The sequence below is a fragment of the Vanessa atalanta genome, chromosome 30 (assembly GCF_905147765.1).
Source record: "Vanessa atalanta chromosome 30, ilVanAtal1.2, whole genome shotgun sequence".
NCBI classification, from domain to species: domain Eukaryota; kingdom Metazoa; phylum Arthropoda; class Insecta; order Lepidoptera; family Nymphalidae; genus Vanessa; species Vanessa atalanta.
The window spans coordinates 1,257,581-1,276,993 of record NC_061900.1 but is presented as its reverse complement, the minus strand read 5'-3'; the positions used below and the strand labels follow the sequence as shown (position 1 = coordinate 1,276,993).

At 36.0% G+C, this 19,413-nt stretch overlaps 1 protein-coding gene across 2 annotated transcripts in view; it reads left to right on the top strand.

The window, feature by feature from the left end:
• The window catches only part of LOC125075343 (translational regulator orb2), an 84,328-nt gene that overhangs the window by 55,532 nt on the left and 9,383 nt on the right, over window positions 1-19,413 (top strand). The window contains exons 1-3 of one of the 2 annotated variants that reach the window (XM_047687070.1): window positions 10,574-10,676; window positions 15,882-16,001; window positions 16,122-16,250. In XM_047687070.1, coding sequence (XP_047543026.1) covers window positions 10,610-10,676; window positions 15,882-16,001; window positions 16,122-16,250 — 316 coding nt within the window. In that variant the 5' untranslated portion in view covers window positions 10,574-10,609. Of the gene's footprint in view, window positions 1-10,573; window positions 10,677-15,881; window positions 16,002-16,121; window positions 16,251-19,413 lie in introns of those variants that run through there. The other variant, XM_047687069.1, reaches the window with a different exon arrangement.

Sequence of the window (19,413 nt, the reverse complement as noted above, 5' to 3'; positions counted from 1 at the left end):
TGCGCCAGATTGACATTGTTGGACCATGAGGCACAGAATAGTGTCTGTTCTACGCTTAATCGCTGCTACTGTGGTTGTAGTATCTGTAATCTTGGCTCGTTGATCTAGTGACTGGGTATACCCCTGTGAACAGTAAGGAAAAGGCTTGGATGAATTACATCAGGCGATTCCGCAGGCTAACCGGAACGTACCGAAGAGAGCCATCGCAGTGTTTTTAGTGGGTAAGAATCCTTCATAACCCGGTTCCGATTACCGGGTACAGTTCTAAAGTTTCCACTACGAGAAAAATAGTGACTAAAGAGGCTGCAAATACTGAGATCCTGGAAAATATTCTCTGTTTTATTCTTCAGTCTTAACCGCCGTTACCGAAATCAGTCAGGACGAAATATATGGGCAAACGCGATTTACAGAGTCGGATTAAGGGGATCCGGGGCAACTGACCATGCAACTGGCGGGCCTCACAAAAGGCAGCCCCCCACTACAGAGACAAACAATTCTGGCGATTCAACAAAGGTCATCTATAAATAAGTTATCGAAAAACCCTCGAAATATAGTAGGAGCCGCCACTCCTGCCTACCAACGATTGGTGATTTGCCGCAAATAAACCAGCCGTACTTATAAATCGGTATTAGACGAAGCCATTGTTATCTCGTATAATTTATTGTTAAGTTGTTAATCACACTGTAGACGTTGAACAGACTCAGCCATGAGTCGAACAAGGTCTTCGAAGCCGTACAAGTGTAACACCAATAATACAATATTTGTCACGCGCGAGCTGGACGTACTGGTGCACAAGGCCACGAGCCATCTATACTAATATTCGAAGCAGATTATGAATAAAAACCTGCCAAGTGCGAGTCGGTTCCCGCATGAAGGGTTCCTTAGCATTATCTATGAAAGCGACCTCATTAAATATTTATTTTATTCTGTTTTGATATTACAGCGCCAACAGAAATACATTATCTGTCAACATTTCAATTAACTATCACGGTTCATGGGATACAGCCTGGTGACAGACAGATACGGACAGCGGAGTCTTAGTAATACGGTCCCGCTTTGCCTTTTGTGTACGGAACCCTAAAAAGGCAGGAAAATATAATCACACTTAACATTTATTATCAAGAACAATTATCGCACTTACACCAATCACATTTGTACACAACCGGACAGAGTTTCGGTTTAAGGAGTAGTATAAACTGATTTGAAGTGAGCTGAGATGGAAAAAATTGCTTCCTACCGGAGTCTTCCGGTAGTTGGAATGGCTGGACTGCTTGTAACAGGATCAGAGGAAGTGTTTCTAATTCAGATTGCAAGATTTAACTCTCTTCTCTAAAAAACATTGTATGATGGCTTTAAAAAAAAATAGTATTAATATTAAAATCTAATCGCGATTTGCTAATACTCTTGGTCACCTACATTGTGAACTACAAACAGTTCTCGATGAATGTCTATCGTTATCAATTATTTATAATAAGTACAACACTATTTAACTTCATCGACGTTAAAAACGTCACTTTATCGCAAATCCCAAATGAATATACCGGATCATTCGAGCTCTCGACCAATGATATCGAAATATGATGACAAATTATATTTATCCGCCTTTTAGCTTCTTGTTTTTGTAATGACTACAGATTAAAAATAAGTGCATAGCGTATTAGCTACGTATTATAAAACAGAGTATTTCAATATGAAATTTCGCTCAAAGCAAGAGTTTTTTTCCAACTAAAAATAGCCCTGTTCTATATATAGGTCATCCGGGGGTGGATTTGACCTAGTTATTCCGTCGTCATGACTACGGGCGCCATATTGCGGTCGCTATGGCAACGCGCATGCGTGCAGCAGCCTCACTTAAGGCGTGGTGATAAGGAATGATAACAATCCAATATATATATATATATATGTATGATACTTAATCATTTCGTGTAATAAAAAAGTTAGAAACATAGATTAAAATTCGTACGATGTCTGTCAGTGATATAAATTAGATATTTCTAGAAAATCTTTCTTTGAGGAGTCGCCATTCGTTTTCCGACCAGTATAGTAAATGTCAGTTACATTATAATTAAGAAAAAAGTAACTACTGAGTGTAATGTTATATGTATCATTAATCATATTATAACACTCCTATATTGAATAAAGATTTTTGGCTTTGACTTCGGTTCTTCTTGTTAAAATTCTCACGTGAATAGTTTAAATTAAAATCGAAACTGCGAAGTGCATCTACCTGTTTAATAATATAATATACTAAAACATTTTACATTTAAATATTTTCAAACATTGTTAATTTTTTTGCGTTGAAATGTAAAATTGACTCTGTCTGTCTGTTGCTCATGAAGCAAGCTTGAACTACAAGGAAGGACATAGACTACTTATTCATTTATTTATTTTTTCGGTTGGCGGTCGAGCAAATGGTCCACCCGATGGTAAGTCACCATCACCAATGCGCCACCAACCTTGGGAACTAAAATGTCATGTCCCTTGTGCCTGTAGTTACACTGTCTCACCCCTTCAAACCGGAACACAACAATACTGAGTACTGCTATTTGGCGGTAGAATATCTGATGAGTGATAAGCGCTAGCACCAAGTAAATTTATTTCTTACATCTGACGACCAATCCCTAAAACGTTAGCGAAGGCGACGTCTAGAACATCATATATATAGAGCTCTCTCTATACTATTTTTTAACCGGGTGTTCCACGACACATTTTGTTGTTTTTTGGCATTCGTAGACGACTTTAGTTCTACCACAAAATTGGAAAGAGGAGTTGAAAACAAATGTTCGAAACATGATTCTCAAACATTCAAAAACAATTGTGGTTGAATTTCGACCACTACCTGACTAGTTCGTTCACCGGAAAATGCGTGATCGTTTGATAGGGGAACTAGGAATATTCATTTCCTGCTCCAATTACTGTTTCAAATGTGGTACCATTACCGTCCGACCAGCCGGGAATCGAATCAACTGTCAACTAACCTTAATCGATACTGAGTTTCATATTTGTGACGGAACAAACGTATGGTTAAGTTAACATAATAGATTAACAAGACTCAGTCTACTAATGACAAAATGTTTATTTTCTAATTCCTAAGTGTCAAGAAACTACTGAATTAATGTACGTAAAACTTTTATAACAGGAGATGCAAGTTTCGGAGAAGGTACCTTTATCAGTATAGAAGCATTACACTTACTTATTGATTGACATATTAAACACGACCACCGTTTCGGAAAATAAACTACCACGGCCTGAGAAAAACCGGCGAAAGAAACTCAAGGGCTTTTTTTGTCATAATGTGATTATTTACATAGGTATATTCAATATCAAAGTATATAACACTAGCGACCCTTAGCGACCCGCTTCGGCTTGCACACAGTTTTTCAGTCATTAGACAATACAAACCGCTGCGTCCCTGCGTTATAAATCTGTAATAATTTCGAAAATATTCATTTAAATTACATGCTGATCTATATTAAATGCACAATGTATTTGAGGTACTTAATTCGATAAGGATTCATTCTGTATTGCTTGAAATCGCTTCATAAATAAGCCATTATTTCTCGTGAGAAGTTAGTTAAGTAAGTGGGATAAGTATTCGTTGATTTCCTTGCGAATCTACACTACGAAAAGGTTATAACACAATTGTATAATCACGACAACTTGAATAAATGATAGGTATTTTGATCTTCGATATTGGAACCTGTGACCCCGCGATCTGAAGTATTTTAACCACGAAACCTACGAGACAAAATATAGTGTCAATAATATATCTTGTACAATGTAATTAGGACTCCTAAAACATCTTGTCATTAATTTTAATGACAACTTTGCTATCTCATTCATACTTAGATTAGAATATCACTCATCGGGGAGTTTAACCCAATGCCCTTTTATATTAATGATTAATTATCCCCCCCCCCCCCCCAGTTCGTTGGGGTGGCCAGGGGTGAGAGTCACTGTTTATTGAGACCACACACATTCAAGTTTAAATTCGTTAATCATTTTTCGTTTATGTAGTGGCTAGTTTATAAGTTATATTCGCCTGTTGGTTTTGAACCTTGGACTTCGGGATATTCCTTATCTGTCAGTTTATAGATGAACCTCATCTATATATTTTTTATATATAGATGAGGTTCATCATCTTACTTATATTATAAGTATTGCCTAAATAATAATAATATTACGCGGATGACACCAAAATCTTGGTTACGGATTTAGTATCTCGTGTACCAGGAGGTCATAAATAGTGAGAAGGAAAGTAGACTCTGCTGTAAAGAAGAACCGACAAAAAGCTGAGTCGATTTATTCCAAATAAAGTATAGAAAATTATGTTAATCTATTTACTGGATGGCTTTGTACAAGCCCGTCTGGGTATCACCCACTCATCAGACATTCTACCGCCAAACAGCAATTCTTAGTATTGTTGTGTTCCGGTTTGAAGGGTTTGCCAGGGTAACTACAGGCACAAGGGTAATTGACATCTTCGACCCAAGGTTGGGGGCGGATTGGTGATGTAAGGAATGGTTAATATTTCTGTCAGCGCCATTTTCTATGGACGGTGGTGATCACTTAACCTCAGGTGGCCCCATCGTCCGTTCATCCTACCTGTATCATAAAAAAATACACTAATCTTGGTAACGGAGTTAGTGTCCCATGTATCAGGAGATCATAAACAATGAGAAGGTCGAAATGTAGATATTACCGAGAAGAACAGGCAAGATACGACGGCCGAGACGACCTCCGTGGTCGAGTAGTCTGTACACCGATTTTCATGGGTACGCCACTCCGAGTCGATGTAGAAAAAGTTCATTAGTTTTCTATGTTGCCTTGGTTCTGGGTTTTTGTGGTACCGTCGTTACTTCTGATTTTCCATTACACAAGTGCTTTAGCTACTTACATTGGGATCAGTGTAATGTATGTGATGTTGTCCAATATAAAAAAAAAGAAACTCAGTCGATTTTCTAAATCATACAAAGTTATTATATAACAAGCTGTGCCCGCGACTTCGTGCGCGTTGTTTGAATTTAAGTTATTTGGATATTGTAGCGTGATTTTATTTTTATTCTATATATAATTCTAAAATAAAAGTAGCCTAAGTTACTCCTTATTACATCCTCTATCTGCCAGTGAAAGTGCCGTCGAAATCGATTCAGCCGTTCCAGAGATTATCTGGAACAAACAGACAGACAGACAATAATTGTAAAAAATGTTATATTGGTACATGTACCGTGTATACATACATATGTATTTAGGAAAACGCGCTTATTTTAATATTACAAACAGACACTCCAATATTATTTATTATATGTATAGATTGAAATTGTATATACAATTGCAATATTAATGTACCAGGAGCTCATAAAATGAAAGAAGAAAGACGAACGAGACATTACCGTATTAATGCTAATACTATAATAGCACTTTCTCATTCTAGTATTTTCTGTTCCAGATTGCACTTAGTGTGGTTATGTGGTCTAGATATGTATTTAACTATTTTCCGCCCGCGGCTTTGCTAGCGGGAAAAGATATTAGGTACTCTATCTTGTTTTCTGTACTCAAAACTACGACAATAAATTTAAATTTTTATTGAGTGAGTTAAAACATGTTGTCGTAACACGTGAACCAACTCACTTCTAATTTATAATATTTTAATTCCAAATTTAATATTTTTAAAACAAAACTTAACTTAGCAAATTAACTAAGTCCGATTATGTTTAAATTTTTACGACACGAAAAATATAAAAAAAAAAATTAAAAAAAAATCATCAACGAACCTCTTTGCTTTAACTTATTATAATCCAATATTTATTTATCAGTTTTCTATTATTAATAATTAGAAAATTGTTTCAATAAACGTCAATTCCGTTTTTACAATCCACTGCGTCGTAAAAGAAAATCTAGTTACACTGCAAAGACGTCATCGATTTTAGTGTGACGCCTTGTTGTAAACAAAGGAAAAAAATTGGCTTCAACACACATCTATACTAGCATTATAACGCGGAATTATCTCTGTCTGCCTGCTGCTTTTTCACTTCTAAACCACTGAATCTAATATTATAGAATTTTGGTATGATTCACAGGGCCCGATTTGCCGTATGGCTTTTTGGGCTTTAGCCAAGGGCTCGTGGATTCAAGGGGGCAGCCAGCTAAGTCAAGTCAAAGTCAAAAATAAACGATAATGCGAAAGAATCCATAACTTTATTAAATTAAACAGATCGTATGGTTTGCAGCCCTGCGAGTCCTGCAATTAATCAAACCCATTCGATTAATTTAATTCAAGTCTACGTTCAGATATGTCTTAGGTGGGCCTAAGTAGAGTTAGCCCAGGGCCCCCTTAACTTACGGTCCGGCCCTGATGATTCAAGCTTCAAGGAAGGACATAAGGCTACTTTTTATAATTAAAACCCACGACATAAAGCCCCCTTAACACGCGGGGCGAATGTCGTGGGGAACAATAGTTAAAGAAAAATTTAACCACGAAATAAATGAAAAAGTACGCTAAAATAAAAAATAAAACATAACTTTCTTTAATTATAACGTAATATCATCTAAATGCAAGACTTATAACATAATAATTAAAAGTACCAATTTAATAATAATAATTGTGTTATAAATTCCACTGAAATACTTATATCTCCTTACTTCACTCACAAACTTCCGATGACAGTTTCGTTGACGTTCAAAACGCCATCTTTGACGCAAAACCGTATCCGAATCAAAACCAATCAGAGATTATACAAGCTCTAATACAACAATAGATATCTTTTTAATAAAATTTGTCTGTTTGTATGTAGAAGGTAATCTTTAATTATCTAATTCAATATATATTTTTTACTGATCGATCGACTGAAACGAATACTAAAATAACACATTAAATATAGTTTCTTAGTAGAAGTTGATAGTATTTTTTTGTGTTATCTCTTTAAATTGTTAACAGAACACACAACACGGGGAGCCACTGCGCATGCGTGACTAAATCACGAGGAGGGTCAACGACCTTGTCATAATTTTGTCACGGGAAAGTTGAAACTGGGACATCTATCGTATGAACGTAATTCGTTTCCCCCGGTCCTTAATAATTAATTTTTAACGTATTTTTATACGAAACACTTACAAAATGTATAATTTACGTCAATAAATTAACTTCACCATGATTTTGAACGTGAAATTAATTACAAATTAACTTCGGTTCGAGATTTACCCTTTATATTACAAACTAGCTACCAGACCCGACTTCGCACAAGTCTACATAAAACATTTATTTATTTTTATTTAAAATACTTTATTACACAACACTTATTACAGAACAATTGTTGAGTACATGAAAGAAACCAAAAATATTTGACAAGTGGTGCGTAATGGCGGTCTTATCGTTTATTGCGATCTGTCACAGACAACCTTTGGTGATAGAAGCTTAGAACACAAAAAGGTTAGAGCAGATACAGATAAAAAGAGGCGATAATAACTATAATTCAAGAATACTTATATTAAAGTATAATAATAAGCTACACATAACTACATCCGAATAAAACAAGGAAACGGGCCCTCACCCCCTCTTTAACTAATATTGCGCTTCAAAATTATACATAGGAATAAAAATAGGATAAAGGATATATTGAGACGAACATTAGTAGGCTAAATCCATATGTCATATCTATTCAAAGCTTAGGTTATAGGGCTCCCTGAGCTCCGGGGCCCTGGTGCACTGCGCCACCTGGCCCTACGATAGCTACGCCACTGTATGCATAATTATAAACTTCATATTATTTAATACTTGCATACAATACTGTGGTATAAATAAATATCGGACAACATCACATACATTACTCTGATCCCAATGTAAGTAGCTAAAGCACTTGTGTTATGGAAAATCAGAAGTAACGACGTTACCACAAACAAACTAATGAACTTTTTCTACATCGACTAGGAGTGGCGTACCCATGAAAACCGGTGTACACACTACTCGACCACGGAGGTCAATAGTCAATAGTTTTTCAAACGATGCTTAATGAGCTGATGAGCAAGGATTTAGACTGCCGGATATCATTGGGTAGTGATCCATTTAAATTGATGGACAAACGTCTAATATTATAACTGTAAAAGTAACTCTGTCTGTCTGTTGTTCTTTCACGACCAAATAACCAGAGCCGTCTCAAGCTATGCTGGGGCCCTAGGGCACCCATGAGTTTTGAGCCGGTAAATATTTACTACCATGTACAAATAATTTGCTTATGGCCTTAAGTATAGTTTCAAATAAGCGGTGCGGTAATTTTCGTATAATGGTTGTACAATCTTATGGCTATTTTATAGCCTTTTTTGATAAAAATGTTAGTTATTTCTTACAAATATATCACTTTCGAAAATATACATAGCAGTCAACGTGAGCAAAAACGTGTGAAGGAAATTGTTGGTTCTTCGGGGCCCTCTCAGGATGGGGGCCCTTGGCACGTGCCCCATGTGCCCTATGGTAAAGACGGTAATGCAAATTACTGAACCGAACTCCAGAGAATGATAAAGGCTATGTTTTTATATCTAAAGTCTGACGGCAAACCCATAAAACTCGTTTTTTTTTTTTTAAACATATAAAAACTCTTTGCTGAGCTAAAAGGATTTCGTTTAAAAATCAACTTATATACACGATAAACGTTGATGGTTCGACGCGTTTAGAAATAGACGTATGATTTCGCTAAGATTCGTAGGTCGTGAAGACGTCTACATTGCTCCAATATTGGGGTTTAGCGTTTGAAAAATCTCGAGCGCAAGCCTCTAAGGATCTTCTTTTGAAATTATTGAAGTGATTTGCGATATCTTTGATCTTTTACGATATTCGTGTCGCATTATGAGTTGGATTTGTGGCCCACAGTTTAGAGGAAGGTTTAGCGATCTACCACGCTGCTCCAATGCGTTGGATACTCTTGTAGCCGAATTTCATTGAAATCAGTTTTCCTTCACCGCCGAGCACGAGATGAATTATAAACACAAATTAAGCACATGAAAATTCAGTGGTGCCTGCCTGGGTTTGAACCCGAAATCATCGGTTAAGATGAACGCGTTCTAACCACTGGGCCATCTCGGCTCACTTTGTAATGCTTAATTGAAATAAATATTTTCATCCAATTGACAAATTCGTATAACTTTCCCGCGCTAAATGACAGGCACATTTTTTCTAACAGATAACACAAACTCATTACATTTAACAAACAGAGGCAAAAGTACTGAACTGTTGTGACAATGCATTAAAATTGAATATTTATACATAGATACTCCTTGCATAAAAACTCGTTAATGTTTATCTCAATGCCTAGATACTGCACTAGGTTTAACGCAAGCGGGTTCAGAGAGGAAGTGGCTCGTTATAGATGACCTACCATCAGCTGTAGTGTAAAGACGGTACTGTGCAGTACTTTATTACAATTGGAGTATATTCAACGGGGAAATAGTGGTATTCTTGTCATTATACATCGCGGCCATGATTTGAACCAATTATTATTTATAATCTATACTAATATTATAAATGCGAAAGTTACTCTGTCTGTGTCTGTTGCTATTTGACGGCTGAACTAATTTGATATATATCATCATATAGTTATATAAATAATACAACAAGAAAATCACCAGCAAAAGATTATATAACTCAAATTGAAATTATTGAATAGTAATGCTTAAGGATTTCCGAACTTCATTTTTTCTTTATATAGTTTGTTATTTTTTTTATCTGCATATCAATAATTATGCGTTATTTTTTTACATTTCATAGTAGGTATTTGAAAAAAAAAGAATAAAGGAAAATAGTAATGATTTTTAAAATATTAAAGTGTATAATATATGTAAATGTTTAGTTGATATAATTATTTTTCTGAAAGTATGTCACTCAATTTTATTTGAAATATTAAATGAAAATAATACGAATATGGCAATGTAGTCATTAAAAAAAAAAAAATACGAATGATATATACTTACTAATATTGTAATGATGAATATAAATTAAATACAATAATGTATCATAAAAATTTTCCCTTAAAAGTCAAACTATACTTTTATTTCAATAACATTTTCGTTACTATAATTTACACGAAACAGTTATTAAAAAAAAGATTACAATCTCTTTCGTTATTTACAACGATTAAAATCCCATCACGCGTTGATGACTACCCCGTCGTTGAAAGACTGGACTGACAAAGGTAAAAAAAAAACTTTAAAAGACATAAATAAAACTATCCATGTGTTTTTAAATAGAAGACAATCGTTATTTTTGTAAACAAGTTCAGCTTTTCACTAGTTCCAGACGCGTTTCGTTGACAATATTACAACGTTTCAAAACTTTCATTTAATTTAATATAAAAATAAGTAATTCTATTTTATTTTTACTAATTATATATATCGTTAACAAAAATAACGATAAATAATATTAAAAATAACGATATTTTTTTTTATTTGGTTATTACGGACTGGTCGTGTTTAGTTTTCGAAAAAAAAAAAATACATTGTAAATCGAATGCGCTAGTCATTTTTTTCAATCGCGGTGTCCGTGAAGCGTAGAGCGCTCGCGTGTGTGGATAAAATATAATTTTTGTAATAGTTACGAAAGTTTGTGTATTGTTTTACTAAAATGTCTGTTCATACTATACCCTTGATAACACCCTTCATCAGAGGCCCGAAGTATCCGTACAGAAAGAGTGAGTACGCTTTTTGCTATTATAATAAAAAGTCAGTATTTATAATAATAATTTCAATGAGATTTTTCGCTTCAATTGTAAAATAATTGCAATTTTTTTTTAATTCCATAATTTATAACGAAAAATGTTTGCACGAAATTTAGTTTTCATTATAAAAAAGAAATCCTATAATAATATAAAATCGATTACATACATAGTCCGTATTAGCTAAGGTACCGAAAATTCTGATACTAGGATCCCATAATATCCGAAGAGCGCTGTAGTTTAAATAGATTGACGGATATCCGTAGTTCACTAACCGTGTGACAGTTAAACGTGATTCGGACGCAGATTAAAGATTGATTACTGATATAATTATGGAGCCCAGATCTCCTAAGGGTCTTCATTCAAGAAAGCCTCTATCGAATTGTACAAGGGTTTCATAACTTGTCAGAATGGCGCTCCTGTAGCTAAGGGATATTAACATTTATGGTTATTAATTGGGTTGTATAAATTTGATTAACGGAATAATTTGAAAATAACGCCTCTTGAAAGAGGTTGTCCTTCTCTCTCTCTCTCTCTCATTCCGTTTAACTCCACCGCATTCTTTCGCCCTTTAACTTTCACACAGATATTCTTTACCATACTATAATCGCGATCGGCGACATCTTGAATTCGGATTTTTGTTTATAGCACACTATTTTACATTTGTATAAAAAAACCATTTTTCGATATATTTTTCGATATATATGTATATTGTAATTAATCCAAATCACCTTTGGTTATGATATTAGTTGAAAACGACTTTTAATTCCCTTTTTTTGTAATACACTCTATAGAAGGTTCTAACGGAAAGGAAAATGCGCAGAAAATTGAACATTTTCAGAAACGTGGTACTTGGTGGTAGGGCTTTGTGCAAGCCCGTCTGGGTAGGTACCACCCACTCATCAGATATTCTACCGCCAAATAACAGTACACTGTATTGTTGTGTTCCGGTTAGAAGGGTGAGTGAGCCAGTGTAATCACAGGCACAAGGGACATAACATCTTAGTTCCCAAGGTTGGTGGCGCATAGGTGATGTAAGGAATGGTTAATATTTCTAGCAGCGCCTCTGTCTATGGGCGGTGGTGACCACTCACCATCAGGTGGCCCATATGCTCGACCGCCAACAAATGCCATAAAAAAAAAAAAACGCTAAAGAGCGTTTATATATTAGTTAAAGAACGTCTGTCGGGTCAGGTAGTTATTAAAAAAAAAAACATTTGAATTAAGCAATGAACTAAAAAGGAAGCTTTAATAGCGCAATTGGTTTAAGCACCTCGGATGTGAAAAATCGAAAGATTCGTACCTGACCCTTTTGGCTCTTGTCGTCCCCACTCCTAGCACAAGCTTAAAGCTTTATTGGAGAACTAAATAGGGATATAAGTAATTCCTTAAAAAGGCATTGCTAATTATTTTTTTTAAATTGTGTCTTTTTTTTTGTAGTCTGGTATCAACAGACTTAAGGAAGTTTCACGGGAGATTCACGCACGAGTTGACTTAAACACAACTTAAGCACGTGAAAATTCTGTGAAATCCCGTTAAGGTTTTCGTGTTTGAACCGCTGGGCTAACTAAGCTCTTGTATCTATTGAGATGTAAAAGTTTATTCTTTTATTTTTGGCCTAATTGTAACATTGAGATTCGGCTTGGCGCGAAGTGTTAATTTAAAACGATTTTAACTGAAAATTAACTCGCCGAACGAGTGTATATAATTCGTATTTAAATATAAATCATGATCATTTCTTTCGCCGGTTCTTCTCAGGTCAGGGTGTTCTTTTTTCCGAACCGATGGTAGTGTTTAATTTGACCATTAATAAGTAAGTGTAATGCTTCTATGTTGAATAAAGGAATTTTGAGTTTTGAGTTTTTTGATTGCGTGTCTGTCTGTGTTGCTTTTTTACGGTGAAACGGCTGAACCGATTTTGATGAAATTTGGTAAATTTGGTCATTTTGCGTAATATCTGACGCCCAACTTCTGGAACGTGAGCGAAGCGCTCGGTGACATCTAGTGTTATATATTTGGGAAAGCTGTTCGTAAATTGATTTTATATTATTGTTGGTGGGGTAGAATTCACGCACTCAACATTCAACTGCCAAACAGCAATCGTTTGTGTTGTAATGTACCGGTAAATAGATTTATCTTTGTGTAGACGTTTTAAGTCGTAAATTTCTCTACCCTTGCGTCTCTCTCTCCCTCTTTAACCTAGGACGGCTAGTTAGTCTATACTTCTATTATATAGAGGTAATATGTATTTATTTGTTTATTCTCTAATTTAAAAAAAAATACTGGTAGAATCCTACATTATTTCTGAGCGCTAAGGGTGTAAATTATATTTATATCGTATCATTTTCCTTATTAATAAATGACATCCGCGCGAAGCCAGGGCGAGTCGCTGGTGTTAAATGAAGTGATAGAAAATTAAAGGCTTATTTTTTTACTTTTAAATTCTTTAATATATGTAAACACGCGAGTTTAAAATGATACACATAGTATGTAAAGTATGTTTTGTGAAGTATGTTTTTATTTTAAAGTTTTGCTTTTAACAGTAAAAAGGACGAGGGTCGTTGAACCGAGTCGAGTTGGTCACGAAGAGAATGCACTTTAGACGGATTTAAATGAAAATATTTTATCTTTATTGTTTAAATTATAATGAATTATCACTGAACACTGTTTGAATTAAAATATGTATATATTGAAATTAAACAGACAGAAAGGCAAATTGGGCAAAAATAACCATATATAGAGATCTGAGCAAGCCCTGTGCAAACTCATTACATACTAGTATTGTGCTGCTTAGTAATACAATGGTTTGTTTCGGTTTGAAGGGTGAGGCAGTGTAACTACAGGCACAAGGGACATGACATCTTAGTTCTCAAGGTTGGTGGCGCATAGGCGATGTAAGTAATGGTTAATATTTCTTACAGCGGTAGTGACCACGTATCAAGTAGACCATTCAACAGTCTTGCTACGTGCTATGTTATAAAACAATGTGGCGCAGTTTAAATCCATGGATTAAATAAATAAAATATTTAATTAATACATAGTAATCGAGTTGGTGTCGATTAGCATAACCTAAACTAATATTTGTCCCGATCGGGCATCGAACCCCGTGCAAGGTAACCGCATCGCCATTTCGTTGTTGAAATAATAAAGCAAGCGTTTTAAAATAAATACGTTTCGAGTATAATAATTTTGTTTCTCCTGTGAACTCGTCTAACCTCTGACTGGGGTTCGTTAGACTTGAAGCTAGATTGGAATTCAGATTTTACAACTTGGACGGAATTTATTTGGTAGATATAGTAGTAGGGGGTAGTATTACACTTATTGGTAGCCTTAAGTGTAATGATTCTAAAATATATATAAATACAACTATTATATCTGATATAAGAGCCGATGGCCCAGTGGCCCAGATGGCCCAGTGGTTAGAACGTGTACATTTTCGGGTTCAACCCAGGCAGGCACCACTGAATTTTCATGTACTTAATTTGTGTTTATAATTCATCTCGTGCTCGGCGGTGAAGGCAAACATCGTGAGGAAACCACCATGTGTCTAATTTCAACGAAATTCTGCCACATGTGTATTCCACCAACCCGCATTGGAGCAGCGTGGAATATGCTCCAAACCTTCTCCTCAAAGGGAGAGGAGGCCTTAGCCCAGCAGTGGGAAATTTACATGCTGTTAATGTAAAATGAAATATATGTAATAGATGTTGGTCAGTTTAGAGATCTGAAAGTAAGTCTAATAATGTCGCACAGCTTAGGCAGGCCTCCTCTCCATTTTGTGGAGGATATTTTGTTGAATACACTCGGTAAAACTACCACGTGCAGGTTTCCTCACGATATTTTCCCTTTCCATTTGCCATTTCAATTTCAATTACTTACCCAATAGTATAATCTGGTTAGGTTAGGATTCCTTGGCTCCCGTCGAAATGACTGAGAGGGTACCGCTGGTTTTGTTAGTGGATATTTTGGGTTACAGGAGGCGGCGTCTAGGCTGGATATATTCAAATTTAATTCTACTTTACTGACTCTGTAATTCAAATGGTGGAAAAGAGTAACTACGGTTCTTCTCGGTAGAATCTACTTTCCGAACCGGTGGGAGCTTTACATTTGATTCGGTAACATGATGAATCAAAAGTCCTTTTATGAACCTATACAAAGATTTTTTTTTTTTATTTGATTTGATCAGTTTCGTACACTTTAAATTTAGACTATTAACGTGATTTACGTTAATTTAATTTATAAATTTTACTCTTTATATAGATATGATAAATAAATATAAATAAAATAAAAAACTGTATTTCTCACGAAACCTTAGAGTATTACATGATTTGTTAGTAGTTATTAAACTGTACATATAAATATTTATACTATTTAGTGTATCAAGAACACTTACAAGTAAAGGCCTCCTCCAAATTGTGCCAATCGTCTCGAATTTTCAGTTTGCATCCAATTTAGTCCCCTTAGATATAGATTTAACTGTGTCCAAGTATTATAATGGTTATTTATAAATATTATACCGAATTATCTAATTCCGAACGTGAATACGCGTCTCATTTGGTACATCTTTGCTGGTTGGCTCACTTCCAAGACGGGATGTCGTTGACTTTTGGCTTCCACGATAATTGTTACATACACGACCTCTTAACACGAATCTGTGATAATTCGTGAAATCTGTACGTAACTAAACAAAATTCTACTCGAATAGGCTTTTGAATTGTCATTTTACACAACTGTACTAAACGTAAAGCTACCACCGGTTCGGAATGTATCTGTCAAGGAGAACCGGCAAGAAACTCAGTTGTTAATCTTTTCCAATATGTGAAATACAATATCTGGATAATGTACTTTATACAATTAGGCATAGGTTTTGAATTAAATATAAAGCTATAACCGGTTCTAAGCGAGAGGAACCGACCCTTAAAGAAACTTAGTAGATACTTTTCAATCAAGGAATTATTAATTTAACTCTTTTTTATCATCTATGCAATGTTTTAAACTATATGATTAATATATGATTTTGGACATGAGCCCGCGTGTTGGTAGAGAGGGAGGTGTTTGTTACCCTATGTCTGTGCCCCAGACTACGTGTATGTTTAAATTCGTGCTGGTGAAATTGAAGCTTATTATTAAAAATATTTATTTAAAAATTGTGATTGCTCATTTTTGTTTCCGTCTTTGCAGTCAAGTCTCCTTTCTTCCCCGGGGTGGAAGAAGGTGGTGTTGCGAGCGGGGCCGGCGCTGGATCGCCCTCTGGACCCGCAGACCAGACCCAGGATGTGGTGTCGAGGCTCAGTGCTGCTGGTGAGTTTGTTTTTTTATATCGCGTTTCGTAAGATCCATCCTCGGAGTGTATTCCCCGATGTCCAGATGGATTTCAAAATATTTGATGACATGCAGTAAATGTTTGATCATTATTTCCAGGATTATCAATGTGTGTCAGTGCGCTCGGCTCGCCGGCGCGTTCGTCTCCAGTGTCTGCTGGATCCGAGCACGGGGAGAGGTTCAGCCGGAAGGTGTTCGTCGGTGGACTCCCGCCTGACATTGACGAGGGTGAGTCTCGTCGTTTTTATCAAGTTTTTTTTTTGTAAGTAAGCTTGTTTGGGAGCGGGCGTTAAGGGCTTTTCAACTTGTAGATTAGTTATGAGAGACTATCTTTGTTAGCAAAGACTGACTGCGTTAGAAAAGTCTGGTTTCTTTACAGACAAAATGGCCTCGTTGGCAAAGACGTCAAAGTAGACTGCTAGTTCGTGGCTTTATATTATAATAATGAAAACTCCTCACAAGGCCGTACGAGTGTTACTTACGTCACGGTTTGCCACGTTTTTCATTAAACGTTGTAATGTCGACTCTTCCGTTTTAAACAAGATCCAAAACAAATGAATATATCAGTCAATAAATAGATGTTTGCAATGTGATTTTTTTTATAATATGTGCCACGTGATGGTCAAATGTCACCATAGCCGCGAAAGACGTGTGGCGCTGTTTGAAATATCAACCAACCCTAATCGCCAATACGCCACAAATGCACTGGCTAACCCACCCTTCATATTTTTCTTTATGGCATTAGTTGGCGGACGAGCATATGGGCCACCTGATGGTAAGTGGTCACCACCGCCCATAGACAAAGGCGCTGTAAGGAATATTAACCATTCCTTACATCACCTATTCGCCACCAACCTTGGTTACTAAGATGTTATGTCCCTTGTGCCTGTGATTACACTGGCTCACTCACCCTTCTAACCGGAACACAACAATACAGTGTACTATTATTTGGCGGTAGAATATCTAATGAGTGGGTGGTACCTACCCGGACGGGCTTGCACAAAGCCCTACCACCAAGTAAGTAATATTGTAACACAACAATACAAATTATTGCTGATTGGCGTTCGATTATATGATCAGTGAGTGTACCCACCCAATCGGGCTTCCATAGAGCCCTACCACCGAGTAAAACACTGTGATGGGGAATGTGAGTTTATGAGGGATACGATCAATATAGTCGTCGTGCGTCGGTGTAGCTGCGTCATGTACACGAAGCCTTAGTGGTCACGGCTGGCGTTATATATAGATTTACTAGATACCCGTTCCGGCTTCACGCGGGTACGATATTTACAACTTTTAAATAGACAATAAGAAAAAAAATCTTGATATTTCCATACGTATAATATCTACATATATATAATAAAATTGGAGTGTCTGTTTGTAATATTAAAATAACCTATTTTTACTAAATGCATATGTATGTATTACAAGAGACGTGTACCAAAACAATATTTTTTAAATTTTTTATTGAGTCTGTCTGTCTGTTTGTTCCGGCAAATCTCTGGAACGGCTGGACCGATTTTGACGGAACTTTCACTGGCAGATAGCTGATATTTAATAAGGAGTAACTTGGGCTACACCAATAACTTTTTTGTTAAATTCTAACGCGCACGAAGTCGCGGGCACAGTTATACATATAAACCTTCGCCTTGAATCGCTCTGTTTATTGATGTAAACCGCATTAAAGTGCGGTGCATAGCTTAAAAGATCCAAGCGTACAGACGTGAAGCGACTTTGTTTTATACCGTGCAGAGATTAACGTACAATTGTTTGTCTTGATCTGGATGTATGTTTGCATTTAATGGTTGAGTCTATGTATTACCAAACGATCGTACGTAAAGGCCCTGACATTATTTCTGACGATAAATAAATAACATTCGATGAAGATGAAGAAGTTACGACGTACTTTATGTAGTTTAGTTTAACTTTTTAATTTAATGTTATAAATTGACTGTCAAGGGAGTTACAACTAAGTGCTCGTGAAATGCGAAGGGATAAGGGAGAACCAACTAAAGTAGAATCTATTCCCCATCAGTGTTCGCTGTTAAATAAAATCTTGGTAAAATTATTATTTAAAGGCGCTTATATTTGGTTGATATATTACAACTAGCTACACGCCCCGGTTTCGCACGAGTGCGATTTATTAATAACGAAAATTATATGACATCAATACATTTCGTGCCCTAAGCACTCAGGAATAATGTAACTTTCTACCAAATCAAATCACATCAAATCCAATATATTTATTCAAAATGAAGAAGCATTTTACTTAGACAAATTGGCCCAGTGGTTAGAACGCGTGCATCTTAACCGATGATTTCGGGTTCAAACCCAGGCAGGCCAATCACTGAAATTTCATGTGCTTAATTTGTGTTTATAATTCATCTCGTGCTCGGCGGTGAAGGAAAACATCGTGAGGAAACCTGCATGTGTCGATGCAGTTTGTCAATTTCAACGAAATTCTGCCACATGTGTATTCCGCCAACCCGCATTGGAGCAGCGTGGTGGAAATGCTCCAAACCTTCTCCTCAAAGGGAGAGGAGGCCTTTATCCCAGCAGTGGGACATTTAGGGACCTGAGAGAGACCTGACTATCAATTTGTAATTATTTACATATATTCAAAATTAAAAAGAAATATTAAGAATTTTAATTGGATCAATAGTTTGCGCGGAGATAATTTCTACATAGAAACGAAACGAACACATTTTACCTCTTTATTTAAGATAAGTATTAGAGATTCTTCCATAACGATTAAACAACATGTTCTATACGCAAACCTCCGTCCAGCCTTCGGCGACGATTCTAGGTCGAGTAACAATACGTAATACAGACTCGCAGATATATTACCGAGCACAATGAGGCGCCCCAGTTACGATCCGAGCGAGCTTTGATTGTCTCTAGGAATTGTCTTACGACTTTGAATAATAATATCGTTTATTATAATGTGCATTGTTAAATATATAATATTTTAACTGGAACTGCGGGCTGTATATGTAATTTTACCCCTCGAGAGGTGAATTGGAAAAGTAGCCTATGTCCTTCGGGACCCAAGTCTCTAAATACCAAAGGTCATAAATCGATTTTAGCGTGAAGAGATAGTTACTTTCGCATTTATAATCACTACTTAGTGTAAAACGAAGTCGCTTCCCGCGTTCTGTCTGTCCCTGTGTATGCTTAGATCTTTAAAATTGCAGAACGGTTTTTGATGCGGTTTATTTTTTTAATATATGGATTGATTCATGAGGAAGGTTTACATGTGTAATACATGCACAATGTAGTAGAGAAACATTGATAATTTTAGAGGTTTCTAAAGTGATGTCGAAATAAAAATTAATCCTATGAGATAGATCAAAGTAATGTTACTTTTTCGAGAAATAAAGGCTTATTTACG